This window comes from Phytophthora infestans, genomic scaffold, assembly GCF_000142945.1.
Source record: "Phytophthora infestans T30-4 supercont1.17 genomic scaffold, whole genome shotgun sequence".
Lineage (NCBI taxonomy): Eukaryota > Oomycota > Peronosporomycetes > Peronosporales > Peronosporaceae > Phytophthora > Phytophthora infestans.
The window spans coordinates 502,392-528,864 of NW_003303742.1; the positions used below are offsets into that span (position 1 = coordinate 502,392).

A 26,473-nucleotide genomic window follows, 5' to 3' on the forward strand; every position below is an offset into this window, starting at 1 on the left:
TTCGGACGTGCTGGCCCAAATGAAACACTCGATCACGAACATGACCTACGCTAGGACGGAAGCAGATTACGTGACTCACCGTGACGAGTTTAAGTGTATGTCGCTTAGAGGAGGACGGCAAGATTTGTGGAATTTTTTTCAAAAGAATTGGGAAAATTGCAAGGACATGTGGGTCATGGCGTATCGTGTTGCTTTGCCTCACTTTCAGAATCACACAAACAGCCGTGTAGAGAGCTTGTTCGGCAAAGTGAAGCAGCAGATCAAAGGCCATTTCTCTATGAATTCCAGCTTAAAAGCGCTACTATCATACCAGCGGCGAAAGGAGGAGGAATACTACGCCAAGGTGGAGATGCCAGGAACGTTACGTGATACTACATACACGGAGGAGATGAACGTTGTGCTGGGCATGACGACGCGATGGGGAGCTGCTGCTATAAAGACACAATATGATGTTGCCGTGGACCAGGACGTGGCGAGCAGTTACGCTATCGTAGACAACGGAGATACGGTGACTTTACGGCGGGAGGAGCAATAATACATGCTGGAACAGGAGTCCTGGCAGTGTGACTGCGAGCTCGCGCAGACTATGAAGCTTCCGTGCCGACATGCAATGGTCTACAGGAAGTCAACAGACAGTCCGTTCGTGGTTCCGTACGCTGCAATTGGTTCCAGGTATGTCCATGTATTTCCATGTTTCATCCAGGTTTTGAATGAAATGTACAGGTATTATCCAGATATTAACCATGTTTTATTGGCTGTGACTGTATTTCTCTCTCTAGATGGTATGGACAGAGTCGTTTGTCTACGCAAGATTTATCGTCAGTGGCCAAACCGTTCGTGGCCAAGGTTTTTAAGCAGCCACAGGTCTCTGCAGAGAAACGACCTGAGCAAGAGAAGTATCGGCGTGCCCAGCAAGCATTTCGTCGGATCCGTGGAGAGCTAGCACAGTTTGACGACGTCGAGTTTGACAGTGCAATGTCTCAGTTTGACGAATGGTGGCATAATTTGCGGCAAGGACATGTTGAGATTCCGCCACCTCAATCCCGTGGCAATATTGAACACCATGGTCAAACTGAAGGAGATGGAGATAGAGGTGGAGATGCATGTAAATGTGCTGGCCGTAGCGGTGACCCAAGCTGTGGGGAATTTTGTGAAGATGGTTCCGGTGCTGGTGATTCTGGTGCTGGTGATTCCGGTGGTGGTATTTCCGGTGGTGGTGATGTCAGTGGTAATGATGCTGTCAGTGAAAGGGCTGATGATCCCGATGAAGTACCGCCTACTCAACAATCGCTCGAACAGCCAGTTGTAGCGGCTGAACGACTTTCGCGCGCGTCAGGAGATAGTGCTCCTCTAAATATTAAGTTGAACGAAGGATTGTGCCAGTCGGGCGCCCTCGACTGAATCGTAAGAAAGTGCGAGCGAAAGCTAAGTCTGACTTGAAAAAAGAATACAATCAAGGTATCAAGTTGCGTGGTTTGCTGCGCGAAAGAGATGTGTGTGAAGTGGTTGCTTCACTGAAAGAGATCCAGCCGGGCCTGCGTGAGATCGGGTCGTTCCTTGTGACTTTTCAGGTGCTCGGAAAAGCCGTTGGGAAACCACTTTCGTGGTCTGTGGACCCAAATTTTGCTCCCGATAATGTGCGCTACAGGCTCCCTGAGCCGACGATCGACCGTGCACTTGAACAACTGCGTGAAAGGTTACGTGGAAAGCAGATTGAGTATCAGATCGATAGTGACGGGGAAAGTGGAGATTCAGATGACTATGTGGTGGCAATTGAGACTATAGGTGCCAATACCAGAGAGCAGGTGGAAAACATAAAGTGGCTGTGGAAGTTGCAGACCACGTGCCAACGTGGCATTGCATTATGCACTTGGCTTAATAACGAGGTGAAACAACTTGTGGACGAAACACCTCCAGTGGTTGCTGCAGTTGATGAAATTCTGAATACCTGGCCGTACAAAACTTTGCCAGGTTTCGAAATTGACATCACAATGGCCGACATCTATTGTGTTCGAGGATCCATGTGGCTCAACGATGGCGCCATGCACGCCTTTTTGGTCTCTCTACAGCGCTACAAGAACAATGCCACGGTGACGATGCCTCCACTTAAGAAGCAACCAAGAAAAAAACCAGCTAGTGTGGAGCCGGTGCTTCCGGAGAAGAAACGTATGGAGATTTGCGCTTCTGTAGCCTTTTGTCAGTTTGTGTTGGTGCCTGTCAATTTTGAGGGAGTTCACTGGGGCTGCTTAGTGATCGACGGCAGCTCAAAGGTGATTCACCTGTACGACAGCATGAATTCTGCCAAGAACGTTAAACGTCTTGAAGACATTACGAGCGAGGTTGCATCGGCAATGCAGGAAGTGTTCCAGGTGAATCACGTTAAAGAACCTGTTCAAAAAGGTGGTGATAGTTGTGGAGTTCTTGTGTGTCTCCACATGTGGAAGTGCGTGTCCAGCGAGGCGCCAAGTGATGTAACCTTTTCTGGCATTACGAAGTTACGTTGGGCAATGCTACTCGAAATTCTGAAGATCAAACGTCGTTCGTAGCTGCAGCATGTGTCGTGGTAAGAGGTAACTTGACAGATACATGGCATTTACCTGGCCAATACCTGGCTGCTGACAAGAAGATCCCCATTCAAGCTCTTGACTCCCCGTGGGTTTGCCATGCCGACAAGACAAGTTCTTCATCACTTCGACTTTTGCCCAAGTAGCGCACACATGACTATTCCAGGTATTCAGGCTCTCGATACCTGCGTAATCTTTGGACGGGAATTTATTTCATAAATTACCTGCCAGAAGTCGAAACCTGAAGGAGTACTGGACGTGAACCTGGAGATACCTGCATCTGAGTAAACCTAATCACTAAATAGATATCTGGGAAACCTGGACTCTAACGCCGTCCATTCAAGAATGTGGATGCGTTGTATCGACGGAAAACGGTTTTTCTGCACATGTTTAATACTTGATTTTTATATTAAGCTTGTGTTTTCAAAACCTCAAACTTTGACACAATTCCTCATTGTTAGCTCGACGTATTACAATAAAAGTTTTGTCTTTTTTTAAGCGCAAAGTACCTGAAATTTTAGAAGAAGATACACATTTTCTGGAAAATCCGAGTCGGCAGTGATGGAATATTAACGCGTAACTTGCCCAGCTTAAGATATTTGTACTCATTGCTACAGTCACATCTTATTTGAGCCTCTATAACTGACCACTAGCTCTTAGCTTGAATGTAGTATCTCAAAGCAAACGAGACTATGTGAGGTTCATTAGACCAGTCCCTCTAATTGACTAAAACCCTCTCTATTCGCTAAATGACAGTCAATTCCGGAGGTAAAACTCTCTATCTGGACAGGTGACCGTTCGCCAGTCATTGAATCCTTCTCACTTTTAAATTCCAGCTGAATCTCGTCAATCTTCCTTTTATAATATCCGCTCGCACCATGACACCGCCACACTCAGCTTCGCTGACTCTAGACGAGAAGCTACAAGTATGCTTAAGGTCCCAGCGCAATCCACAGTTGAAGAATGTCGAGCTGCTCGCGTATATACGTTCAGCCTTCAAAAGGTCGGTGAGTGACAGTACCGTACGACGCATCCGCTACAAACAACCAGCACATTTCGGCAGCGCAAATGCGGCTACTACGCGGCGCCGCCGCGTGAAGTTCTCTGAGTTAGAATGTCAACTCGTCGATTTTTTTCAGCGCAGTGAGCAGGACAATATCATCTCAGACGACATATTACTCTTTAAAGGTGGAGATATAAAAGCCGGTCTTGGTATCGGCGATGATCAGCTACGACTAAGTAGCGGGTGGCTACAGAAGCTCAAAACCCGCAATGTCATCGCTTCGAAGCGTTTGCAAGGGGAGGCTGACAGCTCTAGCGGGCTAGAAGGTGCGCTCGGCGCGCTACACACTGCAGGAAGTGACTTGGCACTACAACCCCGACGACATCTACAAGTTTGATGAGAGTGCGTTTTTCTATCGTCTAGCTCCCAACCAGACATTGGGAACTATGAGCAGAAAAGGAAAGAAACGCGATAAAGCTCGTATCACAAAAGCATTCTGTTGTAATGCAACGGGTACGGACAAGTTAGACCCGGTCGTGATTGGCACAGCAGATAACCCACGTTGTTTTATTGGCGGAAGTGCTCATGCGCTAAAAGGCAAGGCTGTTCAGTACTACAATAGCAAAAAAACATGTATGACAGCCCGAATATTCTCCGAGTGGGTACAAAGCTTCAACTTAAAGATGGATGTTCAAAATCGCAAGGTCCTGCTGTTGATTGACAATGCCTCGAGTCGCGTGCGCGTACCAATTTGTTCAATCTGTTTGGTCCGCTTTTTGAAAAACTGCTTATTCCTGTTGCATGCAGCAATGAATGCCTCCAACGCCCTATCATTCGCTGCTGTAGTTGCCGTGGCAGCTGCCACTGCTTTGTCTCGTAGCCTCTTCACCTTGCTAGAACGTTGCTGGTGACTTCGAGAGAGCTGGCGTTTCTCCTCATCACTTGCGAGCGAACTGTTGCCGCTACTCTGCTCAGCAGGCCCGCTTGAAGATTCTGCAGCTTTATTTAGACCCTCTGCGGCAAAGTTCGTGATAGATTCACCTTCCTCCCCGGTAGCTACAGAATCACCAGCAAGCAGGGCACACGTCAGCGTGTGCAAATCCGGTCCTCTGAAGTTGTCGGTAAGTGCTCCCCGTATTTGCGTCTGCCTTGGCGATCAGATCGCTCCAGACACTGTCCTCAAGCAGCACCCTGTGCGACTTTGAGTCAACACCAGCCCCACCGAGATTACTGGTGAAGCGGTCTGTCCTGTACTGAGCCATCAGACGCTGGTACTTAGACTGGCACTTTCCTACTTGATCAGCGAGTTAGAACAGTCGGCAAAAAAACAATGAAAAGATTCACTTGACTTGCATATCTCGAGTAAAGCGAGCTGTCATAGCTTCATCAATGCTGTGCCATGCTTTTTTCTTTAGGCTCTTCCCGGAACCCGCTCTTGCCGTCAGCACCAGCTCGAGGAGCTGTTTCTCCATGTCGAGATTCCAAGTAAACTTCATCGAGTCTTACGTCTTTGGGATCTTCTCCCTCGAATGCGTTTTGCCGAATGGCGACCCTTCACCACATAATCTCAGTATGGATTCTTCAGATCACCCATCAAGCTAATCTGAGAAAACGCATATTATCGGGTTATAATACGCATTATGACGCAACGTGTTTGTTGGGTACAATACATATTATCTTGCTGATAATATGTATTATCTGCTCAACGAACACGGCCTAGTTTTTTAACTACTTGTATCTATGCCATATTGGTCGGTGATCCGTTTCAAATAACAAGGAATTTGTATGCGAGTGACTCATTGATACCAGTATTGAATTTGTAACGGGGTACGTAGCCCTAAGTGTACCCTGGCTACATGAAGTGTGACACTTCACACTTCAGGTGTATGACACGTCATGCTCCGGGATATTTGGTACAAGGTACCAAGGTCGCTCAAAGCCAACCATTGGTTAAATGACACTGCATTTCTATAGGTAACTAATAGTTTGTATTAAACCCAAACTTAACCTACCTATAAATATACTCAGTTTACAATCTACCTTATTTAGGTCACTTCGCTCTCTTTAATCAAAGAGGGGACCTGTGAACTGCGTTCACTGAGAGTTTGTAAACTCTCGGAAGATAACTTCCTCTAGTGTGTGACCCCGTCACAGAATTGATCCAAAACGCCAAGTTTAGCTGGAAGTCACAATAATAAAAAAAAAACAGAAATTCAATCCACGGAAAAAATGCTCCAGATCGCACTTAAATGGGTTCTAGCTTTGTCGAGGACTTAGCCTATCATTAAAATACACCAATCCATAGTGCGGATCCTTTTTGTGCGGAATGCACGTTCAATTAAAGAACCATGAAAAATCCGAGCTGAACGCACTATAGCTGCGTTGATATGCTCTCAGTATATTCCGTGCAGTTCCACTACTGACATCACTTCCACACTCAGAAAGGCGACAAGAGGCACTTACTGTATATCTTTTATTAGGAATGAGAAGAGGCGCCAACTCTTGCTTTCATCTATTTAATAAGCGACTTGTGACAGCAAATAGCATCGGAGTCGAACTCTGCGGAGCACAATGTTAGAAAGAGGATCTTAAGCAAGTCGAATTTCCGTCATTTGAATCGGGATTTAGACCCTTTCGGGTCAAACAGAAACTTTGGCAGAAATAGTAATTTGAGATTGATGCGATTCCTGGTGTTTTGAAGTGTTTAGCTGGTCGTCAATCATTAAAGTATCAGTCATTTTCTGAGTTAAAGAAACCATCTATCAAGCGACGGCTAAGACTTTCCTAGCTGCCAAGAATTCATTTGTAGACTTTCTCAAGAATGAAGCAAGTATGGGGTATTCAGATCAACGGTGGCAAACCTCTTTCGTTTCCAATCGAAGACGACAAAACCGTCTTCGACTTACAACTGACCTCAACCGCATTAAGTATCCTGCAGATGAGTTAACATTTTACTTGGCGACCAGGAACGGCAAATGGCTGCAGAGATGGGATCCAGATGTGCAGCAAGTACTGAAACGTGGGCCGATGTCGGATACATTCATGGAGCTTCTGAGCGATGACAAAATCACGGATCCGCAACGCCCACTTAGTGATTTTAACTTGTGTGAGAGACAAGATATCTGGAATAATGAATTCCACGTGCTCTTAGAGCTCCCAAAAGGCAAACACTATCGCAACCGAATGGCTAGACGGAAAAAGGAAAGAGCTGAGCAGCGTCGTAAAGGTACGTGGGCTGACATGACACGATTGAAATCGTATTTATACGATTAAAACCGACTAACTTTGTTGTGCTCAGAACGCCTGCAGTCAACGATGTGGGGAGCAATTGGTTCGTCGATTCAAAAATGGTTCACTTCAGTTTTCTCCACGAAGAAGAGCTCGCAACATCCAAAAAAAGCGCCGTGGCTTTGAATGTCGAGTTTGCTGTTTTAATGTTTAGCTTCAAGTACATGTTCCAGCTTCCGCCGTCTTAACCCATAAAACCAACCTTGTTTTGTAAAATCAGAACATGTCAAGTATCTACTGGCAAAAAATCAGAACTCGTCGAGTAGCTATTTGCCGAAGGTGGTCACTTGCGCGTTGTGTATTGCGCTTCCTGCTTCATTTCAATATTTGCCGACCTGTACACATCCTCATGAAGCGCTCCTCTATCGCCGGGTGTGCGTTACTGCTGGCACCACCTCTCGCCGCCTCCTTCAGCCTTCCCGATAACGTAGCGTCCCTCGTTGACACATCCGTCGACCCCTGCGACGATTTCTACCAGTTTTCATGCGGTGGTTGGCTCGCAAAGCACGAAATCGAAGCAGACAAGTCCATCGTAGAGTACTCGTTCGATATGGCTCAAGACGGCATGGACGAGACCATTTTACAAGCAATCGCCAATGACTCGACGTCGTTAACGGGGGCTCTCTTCGCTTCTTGCATGGACATGGACGCACGCAATGCGCTTGGAGCAAAGCCTCTACAGAGCGGACTGGAGAGCATAGTGAAGGCGCAGACCAAGCAAGAACTCTTCCGAGTGGCAGGGCAACTCGCACGTACAGGCGCAGATTTTATCACGAACCTGCATCCAGCCTCGAGTCTACAGAACTCCAGTCGCAACATCCTGTGGGTGTCTCATGCAGAGCTGACCTTGGACGACGAATACTACGAGAACCCTCAAGTGCTCACGTATGTCGAGACAAACCTGTCGGATTACGCGTCTACGATACTCAATCTGACGGGGTTTCAACTGGAATCAAGTGAGTACGACGACTACGGAGATGTGGTGCTGAGTGTGGAGAAGCAGTTAATCGAGTTGCAGAACTACGCCGAGCTGGATCCCGTGAGTGTCGACATGTACTATTTGTTCGCTTATAAAGACGCTGCAGAATACTATCCGCTCGTGTTTGGAGCGTACGCAGAAGGCATGCAGCTGCTGGACGATGCTCCGGAACTAACCGAAGACTCGGAAGTCGCTTTACTCAGTATTTCGTACTTTGAAAAAGCTGAAGAGTTGGCCTCGTTGCTCTCGTTAGACGCACTCAAAGTGTATGTGGCCTTCGCGTACATCAACAACTTTGCCACGTTCTTAAGTGACTCGTTCGTGGAAGCCCACGTCAAGTTCTTCCGTGGGGTGATGCTCGGCGCTGAGGCTTCGTTGTCTCTGGAGAGGATTTGTGTGGCACATGTAGTTGATCTGCTTCCTGCACACGCAGGTGCTGCGTATGTGGCTCATCGAGACGACATCAAGACAACTGGAGACACTTTTATCGCCATGCTGGAGGAGATCCTGGATGCGATGGCTCACAATATCAAGACACTGGACTGGCTGGACGAGCAGACGCGAACCAGTGCCTTGTCGAAGCTCGACACACTCGATGTCATGTATGTGGCGCCTGACGATGCACAGCTGCAGAAAGAAGCTGAAGGTCTGGCCAAGTTAAACCCCACCGCCTTTTTCGACAATGTCGATCTGATCTACACAGCTCAGTATGTAGCTCTCACGTGGGCCATTGGAGCTGATATAGATCGTAGGGAATGGGGGATGAGTGCTGCATCCGTCAACGCGTACTACACGCCCTACACGAACCAGATCGTGTTCCCCGCAGGCATAATGGAGCAGCCATTCTTCGACCCAAGAAACACCGCAGCTCAGATCTTTGGCTCGTTAGGTGTAGTCGCGGGACATGAAATCACCCACGGGTTCGACACGATGGGCTCCAAATTCGACGCCAAAGGCAACTGGAACTCGTGGTGGACTGAAACTACGATCACAGAGTTTAAGACCCGTGCGCAGTGTCTAGTCGACCAGTACAGTTCGTTCTACACGGAAGCTGAGGACGGAGTGCAGCTGATTCCTGTGGACGGTATGAAAACACTTGGAGAAAATATCGCTGATAACGGCGGTTTACATGTGGCCTTCAACGCCTATAGAAACCGCGTGTCAGCCTCAAGCAACGATGGCAACAGTACAGACGACGACCAGCTCTTCTTTGTGTCGTATGCGCAGACCTGGTGCGGCAAAGAACGCGACGAGATGGCGGTAGACTCGTTCATTACGAACGTGCACGCAGTCGGCGACGTGCGTGTGAATGGCGCCGCGATGAACAGCGCCGCGTTTGCTGCAGCCTTCAACTGCCCCGCCAATGCCACAATGAACCCAAGCAACAAGTGCGTTGTGTGGTAGAAATATAATACCAAAGCAACACCAGTTTAAAACGCACTACTACGTAGTACAATTTATTTTAGTTTTTGAGTCACAGTATTTTTAGATGCTCTAAAAGTTTACGTGTGGCTTTTGGCTTGTTGCTGAAAAATGACGTCCGACCTGATTGAAGACGAAGGAGATCGCGAAAGACGCCAGCGATACGAAGAGACAGAGCGTGAACTGCTGGCGGTGCTGGAAGCTGAAAGCGTGGATGAGTCGACCCGTAAACGGAAGCTTGTGGGGCTGTTTGACCGCTTTCGAACGGAATACACGCAGTTGAGCGTGAAGTTGCGCGAGAATATGCGGCTGCAGCGACGTCTCATGGATAAATGTCTGCAGATGAAGAACGAACTTGTGGTTTGTGCGCTCCGGATTAAAACGACCGAACAAGTGCACGCAGATGAGATCAAAAGCCTCGTATTCTATCGAGACGAATGCGAGCATGCCTGGAAGCAAAGCGCGTTGAGCCAAGAACGAGAACGTGATGCCATGTGTATCATTGACGATCTTAAGAGCAAAGTAGACGAATTGCAGATGCAGGTCAAGACACTGATGTCGAAAAGTGCCTCAGCAGTACTATCAAGCTCTCGACGTCTCTACAGCGAAGGATCTGCTGATCTACTACGTGTACAGTCCCCCGAACTAAATTCTATAGAATCACCAACCAAAAGAAGTAAATTTCAAGGAAATGGGTCCCCCAGCAGCTTGACAATGCCTACACTGCTCTCGTTCGAAGAGTGGAAGCTGGCAACGAATGTGTGGAGTCCTGCGACGCCACTGGCACTTGGAGGCTCGTCACGAATAGCTCCGACACCCACGAAAGTTTTTATTCGATCTTCAGAGCGACACCAGGAAATATCCCGGTGCGTGAGTGTACCGAGTTTAATGCCTACTCCGATGGAGCGGGTGAGCTCTTCACAGCAACAACAACGTCAACAGAAAGAACGGTTAAATTATACAGGCTCAGTCGATGCCATGCGTGCAAGAACTGCTCCAAATGGCTCAGTCGATGCCATGCGTGCAAGAACTGCTCCAAATGGCCCAGTACGCTCATCGCTCCAAACCTTCAAAGCAACATCTGCAGAAAGACGAGGAGGTACCCCTGCCATTAAGCGCCGAGCACCTCGGCAACTACCGCATGTACAATAGAAAACAGGATCCTTTTAAAATCAAAAATTTCATGATTTTACATTGCGCAACGTCTTCACCTTGAATGAGATTCTTACCGAAGATCCCCTTACCTACCTCACCAGTACTTTGCTGTGATACGGTGACTTCTCAACGACGAGAAACCTGACAATACGTTATTAGCATTATTATTTGAGACACGTCGAGGGAGTTTGGCGTTGGCAAACCTCGGAAAGGGAATGGAGTACTACTCCAGGAGTAGTGGACTTTGAAAACGCTGCAACGAGTTTCAAAACTAAAAAAATGGGCAAATTTTGCTGCTCATTTAATACGTTAGCAGCTCACTTTCTTGCGACCCGCAATCCCTCACCAATTTTTGCCTTCCTTGACAGCGAACTCATTCGTTTATTTAAAAGTACAGCTACGCCTTCGTGCTGCGCAAATAATGTTTTTTATTGAGAGGTATTTTGTCATCGGCACCCTTGTAGCTATCTCTGGCTCACAAGTCGCAGATTTTTGGCGCCACATTGATTCCGTCGTTTAATCGTGACGGCCTCCTGATTTCAATCCTTCCAATCACCAGCGTAGCCACCTTCGCGTCCAGCAATATCGGTCTCACGTCCTGAGCTGTCATCGATAGCGGGCCTACTAACGATAATACACGTTCACTATTATCTAGCACTGCTATTATAGCAGAGCCAACAGCAACCTCGTTGCCAGTTGTCTTGCAAACAGCCATCACCAGGGTATTCAGCGCAAAACCATCTGTTCAGACCTGAACGTGCGTGCGTCTGGCACAAGCTCAACACCAAAGACACACAAAATTGTTGATTTTCCACCAATCCTCTAGCTTGAAAAAGATTTCCACCAATCCCATCATTAACCGTTATTAGGACCAAAGGAACGCACGAACAAATCTGTCGCAACGTCGCTCTCGAGCATTCCCGCATCTGTCTGCCAACGGTACTCTAGCTAGCGCAATGTACGGGGGGAACTCGCCCATCGGGGAGAACGCGGGCGAGCGCACGAACTCGAATGTGTGGAGGGACACGTCGGAGGAGGAGATTTACGGCAGCTACCTGGGTCCTAATGACACTGGTAGCGACGTGCCCATGATGCGCCCCACGATGGCGGCTCGCCCCAGCACAACCATTCACCACGATATTGCTGTGGGTCAGCTAGACGACACAGGCGCGGCTGCAGGAGGAGCCACCAAGACGTACACGGGTCGAAAGGTCGTGTGGCCCGGCGCGCTGTTCTTGCTATTGATCACGGCCGTAGCACTCGGCTTAATCACCTACTTTGGCGTTGAGGAGTTTAATGGCGCACAGACGCAGCAGTCCCTGACCGAAGCGGCAACTGAAGTGGACAGGGAGAGGAAAGTCACGAGCGTCAAGAGCTGTTTGCTGCCGGATTACACCGCAGCGGACGGCAAGATTTACGCCACAGACAGCAAGACTGGAGAGAAGGAGCAGCTCGTGTTCACTGGCATTAATTGGAGTGGAATGGAGAACGCTGAAGGCGTCCCACACGGTCTCGCTACCAAACAGAGTTACCTGGACGACATCGCGGCTAATCTGTCGGACAACGGCTTTAACGCCGTCCGTCTGCCACTGAACGCCCAGATGATCATCGACAACTCGGCGCCCAACACGAGACTCTTCGTCAACAGTCTGGACACCGACCTCAACGTTGACACATACATCGACATGATCAAGAAGGTCGTACAGGGTCTCGGTAAGCAGCAGATTGGCGTGCTGCTCGACATCCACAAGATCGACCCGAACTTCACGGACGACACGTCCGAGCACTTGTGGTTCACTGATGACTACCCTATTGCCACCATCTACAAGATGTTCGAGACTCTGGCGTCCGAACTGTGCACCGATCTCGAGTACAATATTATCGGTATCGATCTCAAGAACGAGCCTGTCGGTGGCTGCTGGCCCGCGGACGATACCGACGAATACTGCGAGTCGGACGTCAACTGGCCCCGTGCCGTCGAGACTATTGGAGACAAGATCCTTGCTATCTGTCCCAACTGGCTCATCGTGGTCGAGGGCAACTACGCCACCAATACAGTGGCAGAGATCAACGGCGCGAACGTCACGTACAACGATTGGTACGGTGCCAGTCTACAGAACGCCAGTGTGAATCCCATCGCACTTAAGACGGACGGCAAGGTTGTGTTTGCGCCGCATTTCTATTCTCCCAGTGTGTACCCATCTTCGTATTTCTTCAAGAAGCAATCTTCGAGTGGCGACACTGTATCTGTAACTGAGTACCCTAACACGACCGAGGGCAATACGTTACTTAAGGCTGCTGTTACCGCCGTGCTGGACAACGCGTTCGGTAACGCCGTGACGGAGGCTGGTGTGCCCACGTTCTACGGTGAGTTCGGTGGTATTTACGGCGCTGCAGAGCTGCTGCCTGGTCTTACGAGCACGCGTGTGATCGAGATCCTCATTGAGTACGCTAACGAAATGAACATGACCGGCGGCTTCGCGTGGGCTATCAATCCGGACGGATCCTACGACTTCAACGACGAGTACAAGCCTAAAGATCCGTGGCAATACGGTCTGTATACGAGCTCGTCGTGGGATGCGTATAACAAGGATTTTTCCACTGGTCTGCAGAACTTGAAGGGTAGTGGCTCGTTCCCGTGTTTCTCGAAGATTACAACGATTACTACATCCGGATCTGGCAGTACTAGCGCTACCATCACGACGGACTCAACGACCGACTCATCAAGCTCCACGGCCGCGGCAACCACTCCGACGGCTGCATCCACCGCGGCTTCAGGCTCTGCTGCTGCGACAACTTCGACAACTGCGACGACGGAGACGACGGAGACGGCGGCGACGACGGCGCCTTCGATTGCGACGGCAACTGCGATTTAGAGTGGGTGGGCGCGATTGGCCCGGAACTGGGCGGTCTAGCTGCCTTCCTGTGTAATATGCATCCGGCCACGCAGCTTTTTTCCTCTACTGTAGTCGTCAAGGTGTGCATGGTTTCTTCTTTTTTCGCCTTTAATTCATTTTAAGAAACGTAAAATGCTAAGAAATCCAATTGTAATAACCTCAACGAATGCACCAGGTTCCTTTAGTTAAAATGGCAGTATAACCTGTTGCAGACAACAAAAGACATCGACCGCTTACGTCGTCTTGATCCTTTTCTGTTGTCGCTCCTGCTCGACGCACGCCCGCTTAATGGCCGCGTTCTTGGAGAGCAGCTCATAGTATCGGCTCTGGTATTTGTGTAGCTTGGCAGCGTTGCGTGCCTGGTCTTGCTGTCGAGCCAAGTTAATCTTGTCTGAGGCCGCCTTTAATTCCTTTAATGTGCGCTCGTACTGCGCGTTCACGCCATCCAGAACGGCCGCGCGCACCTTGGCCAGCTTTGTACCGTAGCCCTGCTGGAGCTCCAAATTTGTCACCCTACAGTTAGCAGGAGGCAAAACATTAGCGTTCTACTTCGTTCTACCATTTGAGATCATTTTTAGTGTTCTACCGGTTGCTCTGGTGTTCCACAGCCACTTGGAGCTGCTTGACAGCGTTCTCCCAGGACTCCAAGTTCTTACTGTGCTTGCCCGTAGGCTCTTTGACTTGATACCGGTTCATATCGATGGCGTCCAGCGGCACGTTGGCAGCCACGCGCTTGAACTCGGTTTGCAGTCGCGCTCTACCACCAAAAGTGGGCGAGTACGACGGCAGGTAGGCCAAGTATTTGTCCTGCGGCGGGGAGAATGTCGACATCTCCGCGCGGATCTGCGCCTGCACCTGCTGTTGACTCGCTGGCGAGTTGTACTCGGTATCCACGTAGCCTAGCGAGTCAATGAGCGCGCGGCTCTTGACCAACAGCGGGCTCGATGGCAACGCCATGGTATTGTGACAGTCAGAATCTGACCCATCGATGATGTCATTAAGTAGAGGGAGAAAGAAAACTTGCTGCTGTTTTGAATCAAAACAGGACCAACAAAATACCAAAACTTTTGATACCAGGTAAGCAGCGACTGGCAGATCGACTGTTTGTCTGAACAACACCGTAGCTAAGTGGCATTAAGGAACGGCATCAGACTCGATGCTGTCCCTGATTCAGGGTGCTGAGACTCAGTTCTATTCCCGATTATTGCTACCAATAGTGGTTCACCAAACAGGTAGCGGAGACTCTCCGCCAGAGAGTCGTCCTTTGCCTACACGTACATTTACTACATGTCATGCAGTGCGGGAATCTGTCATCTGTTGTTGGCTTCATTGCATCTAAGTTTTGACAAAATGCTAATACCGGTACATATTGCCGAGTATTGCTGTCTTGGTATACACATTGCAAGCTACCGGTATGATGGCCAACAAGCTCGCTGGTTTGCATGAAGCCCAACTGAATAGCAATGTCGATCGCCTACACTTCCAGCTAACAGCAGATAGCAGCAATAATCGCAAGAAGTAGGTCAGTATGTTGGTGGCTTTTATTCCTTCGGGCATAACTTTGGCCAGCAGGATAAGTGTCCACCAGTAGCGGAGCGAAGAAGAGGCTTGCCCCTCATAATATTAACAAGGAGGCGTGAGGGAGAGGAGGCCGAATACCTTCATCACCTTATGGATAATTGATCATGGATCCCGCGATCCCGGTGTTACATTCCCAAGGGGAAGAACGCTAGCACTGGGGGCGACAAACTCCCCCGATTTCTGTCATTTCAATTCGCCCCAATAGAGGACCCCCATCGATCCCCCGCCTGCTCCAACGCATGACCGCCTTCCGTATCGCACAGGACGTCAACAACGCCACCAGTCCACCGCACAGGACCGCCAGCGCCAATGTCTTCGTGCATACAAACCACACGATAAATTCTACAATGACCACTAAGCCCCGTTGTATCTGATATCATTTTCTAAAGAATCATCATCATATTTCACAGGAAAGCGAGCGTGTGGTTCACATCCAAGTTGACTTTAGACGCGATGCTGGCAAGAAACTTGGCGCGCGTGAAGAGCTTGCTGCGTCGCCAGCCAACGCAGTCGCTGCGCTTCCTGGCGACAGCGGACGAGTCCAAAGCCGTTAAGCCTGCTGCGCCCAAATTTCGCAAGAAAAAGACGTTCCAGTTCTCAGGAGAGGACGTTGAGAAGACGACACCACTTGAGGAGTTCGAGTACCCTTCGTACTGGGATGTGGACTACCCCGCAGACTTTGACAACGAGATGAAGCACGAGGTGGAGAAGCTGCAGATTTTCGCCGACTTTACGCCGTACCTGGACTTGTCGTGGCAGACGCAGATCCACCCGCTGTTCGACGGGACGCCTATCAAGATGACGCTCAACTGCCCGCTGGAGGACTTTGACGAGCGGCTTTTCGTGGACGACAAGACCACGTACGACACCAAGGTGATTATGGAGGTGCCTATGGCCTGCTTCAAGGGCCTTAACAAGGAGGCCAAGGCCATCGTCGCACAGCTCGCTGGCCCACGCTACAACGCCAACAAGAAGATGATCAAGATCGCCGAGGACCGCTACAACAAGCGCGTGCTTAACCACAAGCGGATCTGCGATATCCTGCGCGACCTTACGCAGACGGCACTCGAACTCAGCTCAGACTGGTCAGAGGAGGCCTTCAAGAAGACTGAGAAGACCGAGCAGTAGACACGCATGTAGAGCATCTGAAAGGTGCGTGTACGTGTGCTGTAAATGCTCGAATCAAAAACACGTTAGATATCTCTTGCTTCATGAACAAACTAGCGATGCGATGAAGGCTGAACAAAACACACACAAACACGCAGTTCCTTTTCTCGAGGTGCTTTATGGGGGTGGAGTCTGATCCCTTTTTTGCGGGTGTTTTTCGTCGCCTTCTACCAAGCTTTTAATGCGTCCAAGGTGTGTCTAAAATCCCGCTGCTGGGCTACCTAACGCGTTACGTCCCCGTAAATTCTCTGTGCCCGTCAACTTCCTCGCTAGTCCTGACTGGCTTAAATCCTGCACACGTAAGAACTGGACTGCGTCACATAGCGCACCCACCGCTTGTACGTGTAGTTGGGATGACGCGCGTGCTCCGGGATACGCAGATAGCGCACCTGCAGACTCGAGGTATTGTACATGGGGATCTCAAAGTTCATGCTCACAGGGCCAATCTCACGCCGCACGTGTGGACTGGGCTGCCCCAACGTAATCTTGGCTCGCAGCGTGAGTTCTGTGCCGCCCGTGAAGCGTTTGATGGCCCAACGCACCTGGTTCTCGTTCTCTCGGTACTCTGCCAGCTGACCTGCCGCGCTCTTGCCAATATCACAGGAAACCGCCACCGTGGACTGTGGCACGGGGAAGCGGATGATCACGTTGGCGCCGTAGTTGTTCTCGGGCATATCGGCGCGGATCTTGAGCACCATCTCGATCTTCGTGGGCGACAGTTCCTCCACGAACGGGAAGATACGGAAAGGAGCACGGAAGTCGCCCGTAATTCGGTAGTTAATGACGGTAAACTCGCCATCGGGAGGCTGGAAGATGAGCACACGGTCGCGCTCGAACTCGTCCAGCTGCACGCAGTCGTGGAAATTGCAGTCGTCCAGCACCACCTGTCCGTATTGTCTGGCGCCAGTGTTGCCGATAACCAGATCTTCATTGAGTGCGAGACGCAGTTCGGGGTTGCCGGACAAGTAGCTCTTGAGCTGGATACGTCCTTCGATGGAGGCGTTGAGCATCTGTCCGCCAGAGGAGAAGACGACGTTCAGGCGCTCCAAGATGTCGCAGAAGAGCTCGTTCTCGTCCTGTTTCTTGGAGCTCTGTCCAGCTGTAGCCACAGGCTTCTTGACAGCGCTGGCGGCCTTGATATTGGAGCTGCGGTTCATGAATTTGGAGCCGGCCTTGGTCTTGGACAGCACAGCGTCGCCCACAAGGATAGCCTCGTTGTGTACGTGCACCTTGAGGCCCTCAGTGCTCGTGTCCTGAGCGAAGCCGTAGTCCAGTGTCTCGTCCAACAACTCGTAGCACAGAATGAAGTTCTTACGCAGCGTCTCCTCACTCAACACGCCGCAGTAGTCTTTGAACACGCGGCACAGACGCGTGAGAAGCTCCAGAATGTAGCTGGGACTCACATTGCAGCGTGTGGTGGCCACAAAGTACAGTCCGTTCTTCTTGACGAACAGATAGTTGACACCGTCCACGTTGAACGTCGGGGGTGCGTCGCCCTTTTCCCAGAATTTGACTTTGCGGAAGAAAATCTCGGCCGAGTTGCTCTCCACGTCGCCTCGGAAGTCGCTGAAGATGATGGTGTCTCCTCGTGTCGACAGGATGTAGAACTGCGAGATGGACGACGACATGGCTATCGGCCTGTTGGTGAGGAAGCCGCGCTTTGGAGGTGCCACGTCAAAAGCTCAGTCTGTGTTGCTCGAGGGAGGATCGAGCGCACGACGAGAGGGGTACAAGAACTGAGGTGATTTGTAAGTGGTAAGAAGTCCCTCTAGAAGAACACGATCGGTGACGATAGCTAAGCCTACCAAAACTGCATATTTATAAATTTAATTTTTTTTGGAAAAAGCTAAAAATGTATTTTTTAAAGCATTTTTTCAAACTTATTTTACTTCTGTTTTCTACGCTTTATTGCTGCTAAATTTTGCTTCAGTATGCCATGAAAGCTATGGCGAGGCGCTACTTCAAACTGACGCATAATCTGGAAGAGCGTGTGAGGTACCAGAGTGTACCAGTGCCAGACTGCCAGCGAGCAGTGCTGGCACCGACGTGTAGCAGCGGCCACACGGTCGCGTACGCGATTGTACTCCATAGTCCTCCTGCGATGGTGAGAGGCGCAGCCTCTCATGGCGGTTGCAACCGCCCTAGTCCTCAGCACCAGCACCTGCAGCTATATAAGACAACAAGAGTGGTTAGCAACTGCTCACTAAATAAAGCATGGGTCCCAAGGTTGAGGAGCGGGCTGCGGCGCAGCTATGCTTTCACTTCCAATCGTACCAGCGAGTACTCAAGCTCCTCACCTTGTTCCCGCCGCGGCATTCTGCCAGGCAACTCCCTGCCTTCCACCTCGTCTATCTTGCTCTTCCTTTAAGTATACGTGCTGCTGGAGCCTACGTCACGCTGACGGCAACTACAAGGCACACATCACGTCTCAGGCTATGAGCCCAACAGCAGAAGCAAGCCAAGACAACAAACGTTCCAGTGGGGCGGAGCAGCGACGCGAAGGCGACAACCAGACTCCAACAGGAGCGGTGCCCTCGGGGTCAAATAGCGCCGACTCTGAAGAAAAAGGGGATTTGACTAAAAATTCTAATCCGACGATTGGTGACCGTCACTCTCGGGTACCTGTGACAGTCAAAGATTCTGTATTTCCATTGGCGGAATCAAAAGATGGGCAACGCTCATTGGCCAAACCCGCAGAAGAGAAGGAGACAGCAAACTGGCAACTGACCATTCGCTCGTTGAAAGATCGATCGCCTTCTCCCCCAGCTCGACGAGAAGACACCTTTGGAAATAGCTCCACGAGCCGCAGAAAAGCTGACACTGAACCTGAGGACAAATTGAATCGAGTAGCAGCCGTAGTGACCCTGTAGGTGGACAAAAAGCTCTCCAAGTCGGAGGATTATCCCGCTTGGCGCCTACGAGTGCTTACAGGTCTAAACGTCTCAAACATGGCCTAGCTTGTCCTAGGCAAGGAACCCTTCAACGACAACTGGTCTTCTAGCGTGAAGGACTGCTGGAATAGCAGATATCGCAAAGCAAATGGACTTCTTGTCTCGGCCATCTCTGATGAAACCCTTATCCGCTACTCAACCAGGCTGACCCTGTCGAGCTATGGCGGGTGTTAGCTGAGGATTTCGGCCAAGGGCGAGGGGTAAACACGGTGCTGATTTGGGAGCGAATCTACGGGCAAATGCTTCGCCCAGACGAGCCCGTGCGAGACTACATCGCCGACCTACTGAAGATGCAGCGCGGACTAGCGGAAAATAATGACCCCATCTCAGACTCGCGACTCGCTAAGATTATGCTGACCAAGGCTCACGCAGTCTACCCAACGATTGCAGATGAAGTTACGAAGAAGCTACGCCGTGATTCAGACTACAAATATACGGTGCGCGACGCATGTGGCCGTCTGGAGATTGCAGAAATACAACGCAACCAGCGAGTGCGTGAATCAAGCAGCAGCGCTGCGAACAGCCGTGGCCTGACCAGTAAACCCCAAGCAAATTCTGTGCAGCAGCACGGCAATAGTGAAAAGGGTCCTCGCCGCCAGCGCGGCGGCAAATATGGTCGCAACCGTGGCTCAAGTGCTGCATCTACAAACACTGGCAAGTCTAATGCAGAATGGATTGCGAAAAAGAAAAAGAACTCGAAGTGCAATGCTTGTGGTGAGAAGGGCCACTGGCGCGGTGATGCTGAGTGCAGCCAAGGACGTCGTCAAGCCCAAACCAATCAAGGTGACGAACAAGTGTGCTCTCTGAGTGGAGCTATTCTCCGGCAACATGAACCGCCTGTCTCGCGTGACAGGGTGGTAGAGTGCATGACATCTCGTGATGAACATGCAGAGCACGCAGTTGGTGGAATTAAGAATGATGATCGATTGATTTCGCTGAACGACGTGCGTTCGGTACTTGGGTTACAAGCAGTGGAGCAATTGGAACAGCAGCTCCATCGCCGAAACAATGGAGCTGGTGGGGTTACTGTGCGTGCTGCGTCGCCACAGTACTCACCCACGAGTCCTACGTCAAGCCCCGTTGTTCGCAGCCCTACGTACTCTCCTACAGCTCCAGCGTCTCCTGATTACGCAGTGAATGCAGTAGTTGGAGACGACAAGCATGTCCCTGTCTTGCAGGCAGATGAAATTAAAATGGCTTCTCGATAGTGGATCGCAAGTTAATCTGTGCGGAGATTTGACTTGATTTTCGCATGTGGAGCATGGAACTTCCAGTAGCGTGATGATCCCCTGCGGTCAGTCAGAAGTCATGCAAGCAAGCGGAAGTGTGGTGCTCCGTGTCGAAAACGGAGTCACGGGCAAGTGGGAGCCTCGCCGCCTGGACAATGTCCACTACTCTCCTAATGCCCACGTGAACCTGATAAGCCTAGGGTACATGCGCGCCTGTGGGTTTAAGCTTGTCTATAATGAAGACCAGAGCACTGCGTGACTCTGCAAGGATGGGTTGAAGCTGCGCTTCGACCATCATGACCTGCTATACCGCCTGCGTGCGAAGCGGTCTGTGCGATTGGTCGGTGCTGTTGAAGAGCGCAAGGATGTGATGGGATTGCTGCACAATCGCTTTGGACACGTGAACATGAAGCTCATCAAGGAGTTGGCTAAGGACAAGGCCGACTTTGGCTTTAACTTTAACATGCAGTCGTTGAAGGACTATGAATGCGTTCCTTGTTTATCGGCTAAATTCAAGCGTACCACTTACAAGCGTGGGCCACGGCGGCGGAAGAACCCGCTGGAAAAGCTATCTGTTGATCTCTGCGGTATCAGTCAAGACACGGCAGCTGGCGAAAAGATTTCATGCTGGTAGTAGATGAGGCAACGATACAAGTGGTGTTATCTGCTGAAGCGTAAAGACGAAGCAGCCAAACTTATCGAAGAACTGGTATTGAGGCTCAACACTCAGTTCAAGCGTGCAGGACATTCAGTAACGTTGATACACTCAGATCAAGGTGGAGAATTCGTGAACACCTACCTGGAACAGTTCTGCTCGAGCAAGGGGATTGAGTTTAAGACTACGAATGCTCACTCCCCGGAAGAGAATGGGATTGTGGAACGGGCCAATGGTATAGTGCTTCCAAGGCTACGAGCAGTACTTCATGCAACCAATCTACCGAACCTGTTGTGGGGTGAAGCGACTCTACACATTATAGACACACTGAACCTCCTTTCGACAGCTCTATTGAACGGGAAGTCGCCCCATGAACTGCTGTTCGGCACAGCACCGGTGCTGCGACACCTACGAACCTGGGGCTGCTTGGTACATGCGTACGCACCTCCTGAGACCCGTCCAACGCGAGCAAATCTGGACCCGCGGTCTGTGCACTCGATTTTCCTGGGCTATAGTACTACTACGACTGGATACAAGTTGATGGACCAGCGAACTGGAGCCGTGACTACTCGACGCAGTGGGAACGTATATTTTCATAAGAAGTTTACTGTTGCGAATGACTACATCCGTCGGCTACTGCCGAACATGTATCTCAGTGGGGATTATGAGCTTGTGGATGTGATTCCGGTGGTGCCTATCACATCTACACTTGAAGCCCGACTATTTCCCGAAGCAGGTAGCGCACCTGACGTGCCTGCGGCTACCAAATCAACCAATCTGCCTCCTGAAAAGGAAATCGGTGAGAATGCGGAGCCAGTGGGGGTTGTTGCAGCAACACCCGGAACTGAGTTGCAGCCAGCGGCTGTGACAAACAAGAAGAAGAAAGAGCGAAAGCGGCAAGTCTCTTCAAGCAGTGAGCAGGACGCCAGCAACGAGTACCAGCCACGATGTGCGAGCTCCCCTTCAGCGGAGGTACGAAGCTCAAGCCCTCGCAGAGTGAGAAAGCTACCGGCTCGTCTCAATGACTATGTGGTCGGTTCTGTGATGAACACGACGACGGAAATTCCAATTCCTAATACCTACAAGCAAGCAAAGGCGAGTAAGTATTGGCCGGAGTGGAAAGCAGCGATGGAGGATGAGCTGTCATCATTGCGCGCACATGGAACTTGGAAGCTTGTTGCACGAGTCAAGACCAAGAATCAGACTGTTATCACAAACCGATGGGTCTTTGCGGTCAAGAGAGATGCTGAAGGGCGAATCCAGCGGTTCAAAGCCCGGCTGGTGATCCATGGCTTCAAGCAGAAGTATGGAGTTGACTATGTGGAGACATTTGCGCCTGTTATTCGGTTTGAGACCATCAGAGCGGTCATCCTGTATGCTGTGAAGCGTGGCTGGCTTGTCTTACAGTACGACGTCAAGACTGCGTTCTTGTACGGTCTACTTTCTGAGCTCATTTACATGGAGCAGCATGTGGGGTTCGAAGAAAACGGTGGGCAAATGGTCTGCCAACTCATTAAGTCTCTCTACGGCTTGAAACACGCACCTGCAGTATGGAACAAGACGTTGCATACACTACTTGAGAAGCTGGGTCTCACCCGTTTGAACAGTGACTATGGCCTCTACGCTATGTACAACGACGACGGGGATGTGACGATGATGTTAGTGTCTACGTGGATGACCTCCTGTTGATGGGACCGACAACTCTGTGTACCAATATTGCAGAAAAGCTTAAAAATGCATTCACCTTGACGAGCATGGGTGAAGTCAAGTTCCTGCTGGAAATTGAGATTACTATCGACAGGGCGCACAACAAAATCATGTATTGCCAGCGGGCACACATCGACAAGATCCTAAAAGCCTACGGGATGCAGGACGCCTACCGATGCTGGACTCCACAGTCAACCAGCGAGTCGAAGGCTAACGTGAAAGCCGTTGCGCCTAATATGAAACTACCGTACCGAGAGATGTCGGGTCACTGCAGTACCTAGTGTCGGGCTCGCGGCCTGACATTGCACATGCGGTACGCCATTTGGGCAAGTACCTGTCGTGCTTTGAGCACAAGCACTACCGTGAAGCCCAGCGGGTTCTCCGGTATCTGAAGTAGACACGTGATCATGCACTTCACATGGACGTTGTCTCGGGCAAGGACGTTGAAGTTACGGTGTACACGGACAGTGATTACGCTAACGATTTGGATGATGCCAAGTCTATCTCGGGCCACGTCACGTTGCTTGACGGCAATGTCGTGTCTTACGGATCCCGGAAGCAAGGGATCAACGCTCAGTCGAGCACAGAGGCTGAGTACATCGCTATGAATGAAGGGGTAAAGGATATACTATGGCTGGATGGCCTATTAGAGGAGCTACGGTGGTCTGCGGCCACACCACTACTGCGTGGTGATAACCAAGCGGCCCTCTATCTTACTGCGAAACCGAAAAAGCACTCAGCCACGAAGCATATCAAGCACAAATATCATTTGATTCGACATTTAGTGGAGGACGGGCAACTACGGACTCTTCATGTGCCTACTGACGACAATACGGCTGACATCATGACCAAGCCGTTGACAAACGCAAAATTCACAAAGTTTCGAAAGCAATTGAAGGTGTTACCCGTATCAAGTCTAGCTACTGCTACTGCTACTGCTGAACATCAACACTAGCTACCAAATCAAGTGCAAACGTTCGAGCCACTTGCTAGGCTGATCCTGCGGGTCAAGCCAGCTCGACGCGCGTCTCGAACGAGTGGGGGTGTGAGGTACCAGAGTGTACCAGTGCCAGACTGCCAGCGAGCAGTGCTGGCACCGACGTGTAGCAGCGGCCACACGGTCGCGTACGCGATTGTACTCCATAGTCCTCCTGCGATGGTGAGAGGCGCAGCCTCTCATGGCGGTTGTAACCGCCCTAGTCCTCAGCACCAGCACCTGCAGCTATATAAGACAACAAGAGTGGTTAGCAACTGCTCACTAAACAAAGCATGGGTCCCAAGGTTGAGGAGCGGGCTGCGGCGCAGCTATGCTTTCACTTCCAATCGTACCAGCGAGTACTCAAGCTCCTCACCTTGGTTATTCCCGCCGCGGCATTCTGCCAGGCAACTCCCTGCCTTCCACCTCGTCTATCTTGCTCTTCCTTTAAGTATACGTGCTGCTGGAGCATACGTCACGCTGACGGTAACTACAAGGCACACAGCACGTCTCAGAGCGCTGTTGCGGCTCACCTCTAATTAGGCTCGCGCGTATCTTAAGCCGACGTAGGAGATAGTTCGAGCGAGGCTTTAAGAAAGAAAGTATAAACATTGATGTGTTCTTGTGTTTTGTTAAAAGAAAGATCCACGACTAAACTCCGTACTCAAACCTCACAAAGGGTGAGACAGCACCCATAGATAATACAAAATGAAAATGTCCAACAGCTCCTTACCTTTCTGCATACCCCTCGCAGGTGGCGGTCCTAAGTGAATTCTCGCCACATTTTGCTGGCCAACGTTCCAGTTTAGCTCTCGTTGTCTTCAGGGACGTCACAGCCGCTCACCTCGCGCAGTCCAAGGTGTCTTTGTGGTTTGGAGGATCTCCTCACGTTTTCGGAATAGACTTCGGGTTCCTCGTCTCATGTTCTGGTCCCTTTATCCCCGATAGGCAGATCAAAAGTATTTTTTTTTCCTTGGACTAGTCTCAACGGTCGCAGCCACTGGACTCACTGTTCTCGGAGTCTCACATTCCGCGTCGTACAACTTGTCGCAAATGACTTGGTCTTCCGTCTCAAAATAGTGTCGGGCCCCCGGCCAGTGCTCGATTGTGAAAAGTCTCACTTTGCATTCCCCCACGTCCACCAGGTATTCCCGAAACAATTCCTCGTACAAGGGGTCTTCTTCCTCTTTGTCATGCAAGGGATGAATATCACCCTTGGCTTCACCACGTACCTTACCCTCAGGATATTCTAATCGACGATCCTTCGTCGCGTTCCGCTCCTGATTTAGGAGTTCATGCACTCGGTTATGAATTTTGATATCCTATCTGAAAGACATCACTCTAGTCTCCTCCTTCTCGCTCCTAAAAAACTGGTACTACAGTCTCATCGAATCCATCACGCACGTTCTTCATGAACTCGCGTTCCAATGCGCCCCCTACTGACTCTGCTGAGCGCTCACGCTCATCCTCGTTCGTCATAACTGAGCCAACAACAGGCCGCGGTGGTTCATCGGATCCTTTGATCTTCCTGAAGTCCCGATTGACACGCTTTGAAATCTCTAGCGTGTGGGCGTATCAGGCTAGCCAATACTCTGGCGCTCCTAGATCGTTTAAAGAGACCTCTCGTGTACGCTGCAACACTTCCTCCGGTATCCTAGCACAGTACTCATATCCGCGACTGTCGGCTTTTCCTGCTCCACCTCGTTCCGCTTGGCACGTAGCACAACCTTTTCCTCGTTTATCGGGAACAATCGTTTTTTCAATTCTTTCTCATACTCCGAATTCATTTTCCACTACCTGGTCGCCACCGTGCTCGAGCATATTCAGCTCCTCGTCGGTAAGCAGGCGTTCGTAGAGTTGAATCCTTCTCTTTTGGTGTATTCCTCGTCACCCTTGCCATTTGGGCGTCTGTCTCTACTTGACCAGTGCTCACTTGCCCAATAACCGCCGATAACCGACGTGATATGGCTCTAGATTCGTTCTCCGTTATCAAGCTGAGTGCTTCTTCATTCTGCGGGAACGGCATTTCCGCTTTCTCACTCTCTTGTCACTTCCCGTTGGTATCTTACCTAGGCTCGGGGGCGGACCGTTGCTCCCTTACGGACGTCTTGTACCAATTCGGAGCGCTCCGCTGTTTCTTTTTACCTAGTTCAGCGTCGCAGAGGAACGTTCCGTTGCGACCACTCTGTCTCGTGTGGGATTCTCCATAGAGTTCTCAATCTCCTCGTCTTGTTCTTAGTCAGTCCCCCCGTACGTTGGCCTGCTCTTGTCGCTCGTTCCAAATTCAGTTTTTACACTTTCAGTCCTTAAGATCGTGACAGAGACGTTGCGTGCGCCTTCATCGTTCGTCACACCTCTCCTGGTAGCCCTCTTTGGTCACATCGGCAAGTCTTGTCGCTCATCTCACTTTGTGTAGCCAGCTATGCAAGAGGAAGGAGTGACACTTCCCTCCCCTCTCCTACCCCGTTCATTGTTATAACCTGCCAGGTGGTGTATTTGCGCTTACTGTAACCACGTTCCGCATCATGCCCCGTAGCTTATCACCGCTTGGACACTTCGCTACCGGATGACCGATCTCACCACTGAGCAGGCATTCTACTCGTTCCGGTAATTTCCCTTACACAGGTTCTTATACAGCAGTAGAGCGCACGCTTACGGGATCGACGTGGTCATGCTCGCGTTCAGGATGGCTCGCATCTGCTTATTCCTCAATCAATCCGGGAAGAACTCGAGCCGCATGCGTGGCGCATTGCGATCCTCTCGCTTTACTCCTCGGACCATTGTTCTTCTTTGTGACCTTGCGACGGTTCCACAACTGAGCTAGCGTTTGACAGACGAAGCGGTTATGGAGCCTCACTCGCTATGTTTAGCCACTTTGCTGCTAAGACACTGTTCGAAC

At 50.4% G+C, this 26,473-nt stretch overlaps 7 protein-coding genes across 7 annotated transcripts; 4 read left to right on the top strand and 3 right to left on the bottom strand.

The window, feature by feature from the left end:
* Positions 1-4,258: 4,258 nt before the first annotated feature.
* On the bottom strand, positions 4,259-5,039 carry PITG_09869 (uncharacterized protein; the record flags this gene model as incomplete). The annotated part of the gene is made up of 3 exons (XM_002902378.1): positions 4,259-4,623; positions 4,790-4,858; positions 4,997-5,039. 3 exons carry the CDS (start codon positions 5,037-5,039, stop codon positions 4,259-4,261), a joined length of 477 nt encoding a protein of 158 aa, XP_002902424.1.
* Positions 5,040-7,204: 2,165 nt separating this feature from the next.
* On the top strand, positions 7,205-9,238 carry PITG_09870 (metalloprotease family M13, putative; the record flags this gene model as incomplete). The annotated part of the gene is made up of 1 exon (XM_002902379.1): positions 7,205-9,238. One exon carries the CDS (start codon positions 7,205-7,207, stop codon positions 9,236-9,238), a length of 2,034 nt encoding a protein of 677 aa, XP_002902425.1.
* A 129-nt stretch (positions 9,239-9,367) lies between these two features.
* PITG_09871 (uncharacterized protein) lies at positions 9,368-9,725 on the top strand (the record flags this gene model as incomplete). The annotated part of the gene is made up of 2 exons (XM_002902380.1): positions 9,368-9,649; positions 9,690-9,725. 2 exons carry the CDS (start codon positions 9,368-9,370, stop codon positions 9,723-9,725), a joined length of 318 nt encoding a protein of 105 aa, XP_002902426.1.
* A 1,642-nt stretch (positions 9,726-11,367) lies between these two features.
* Positions 11,368-13,287, top strand: PITG_09872 (cell 5A endo-1,4-betaglucanase; the record flags this gene model as incomplete). The annotated part of the gene is made up of 1 exon (XM_002902381.1): positions 11,368-13,287. The coding sequence occupies one exon, from the start codon at positions 11,368-11,370 to the stop codon at positions 13,285-13,287; it is 1,920 nt and encodes a 639-aa protein (XP_002902427.1).
* PITG_09873 (pre-mRNA-splicing factor SPF27, putative) lies at positions 12,043-14,265 on the bottom strand (the record flags this gene model as incomplete). Its single annotated transcript, XM_002902382.1, has 2 exons — positions 12,043-13,821; positions 13,895-14,265. 2 exons carry the CDS (start codon positions 14,263-14,265, stop codon positions 13,542-13,544), a joined length of 651 nt encoding a protein of 216 aa, XP_002902428.1.
* Positions 14,266-14,725: 460 nt separating this feature from the next.
* PITG_09874 (uncharacterized protein) lies at positions 14,726-16,017 on the top strand (the record flags this gene model as incomplete). Its single annotated transcript, XM_002902383.1, has 2 exons — positions 14,726-14,826; positions 15,300-16,017. 2 exons carry the CDS (start codon positions 14,726-14,728, stop codon positions 16,015-16,017), a joined length of 819 nt encoding a protein of 272 aa, XP_002902429.1.
* Positions 16,018-16,340: 323 nt separating this feature from the next.
* On the bottom strand, positions 16,341-17,684 carry PITG_09875 (AP-4 complex subunit mu-1, putative; the record flags this gene model as incomplete). The annotated part of the gene is made up of 1 exon (XM_002902384.1): positions 16,341-17,684. One exon carries the CDS (start codon positions 17,682-17,684, stop codon positions 16,341-16,343), a length of 1,344 nt encoding a protein of 447 aa, XP_002902430.1.
* Positions 17,685-26,473: the final 8,789 nt, after the last annotated feature.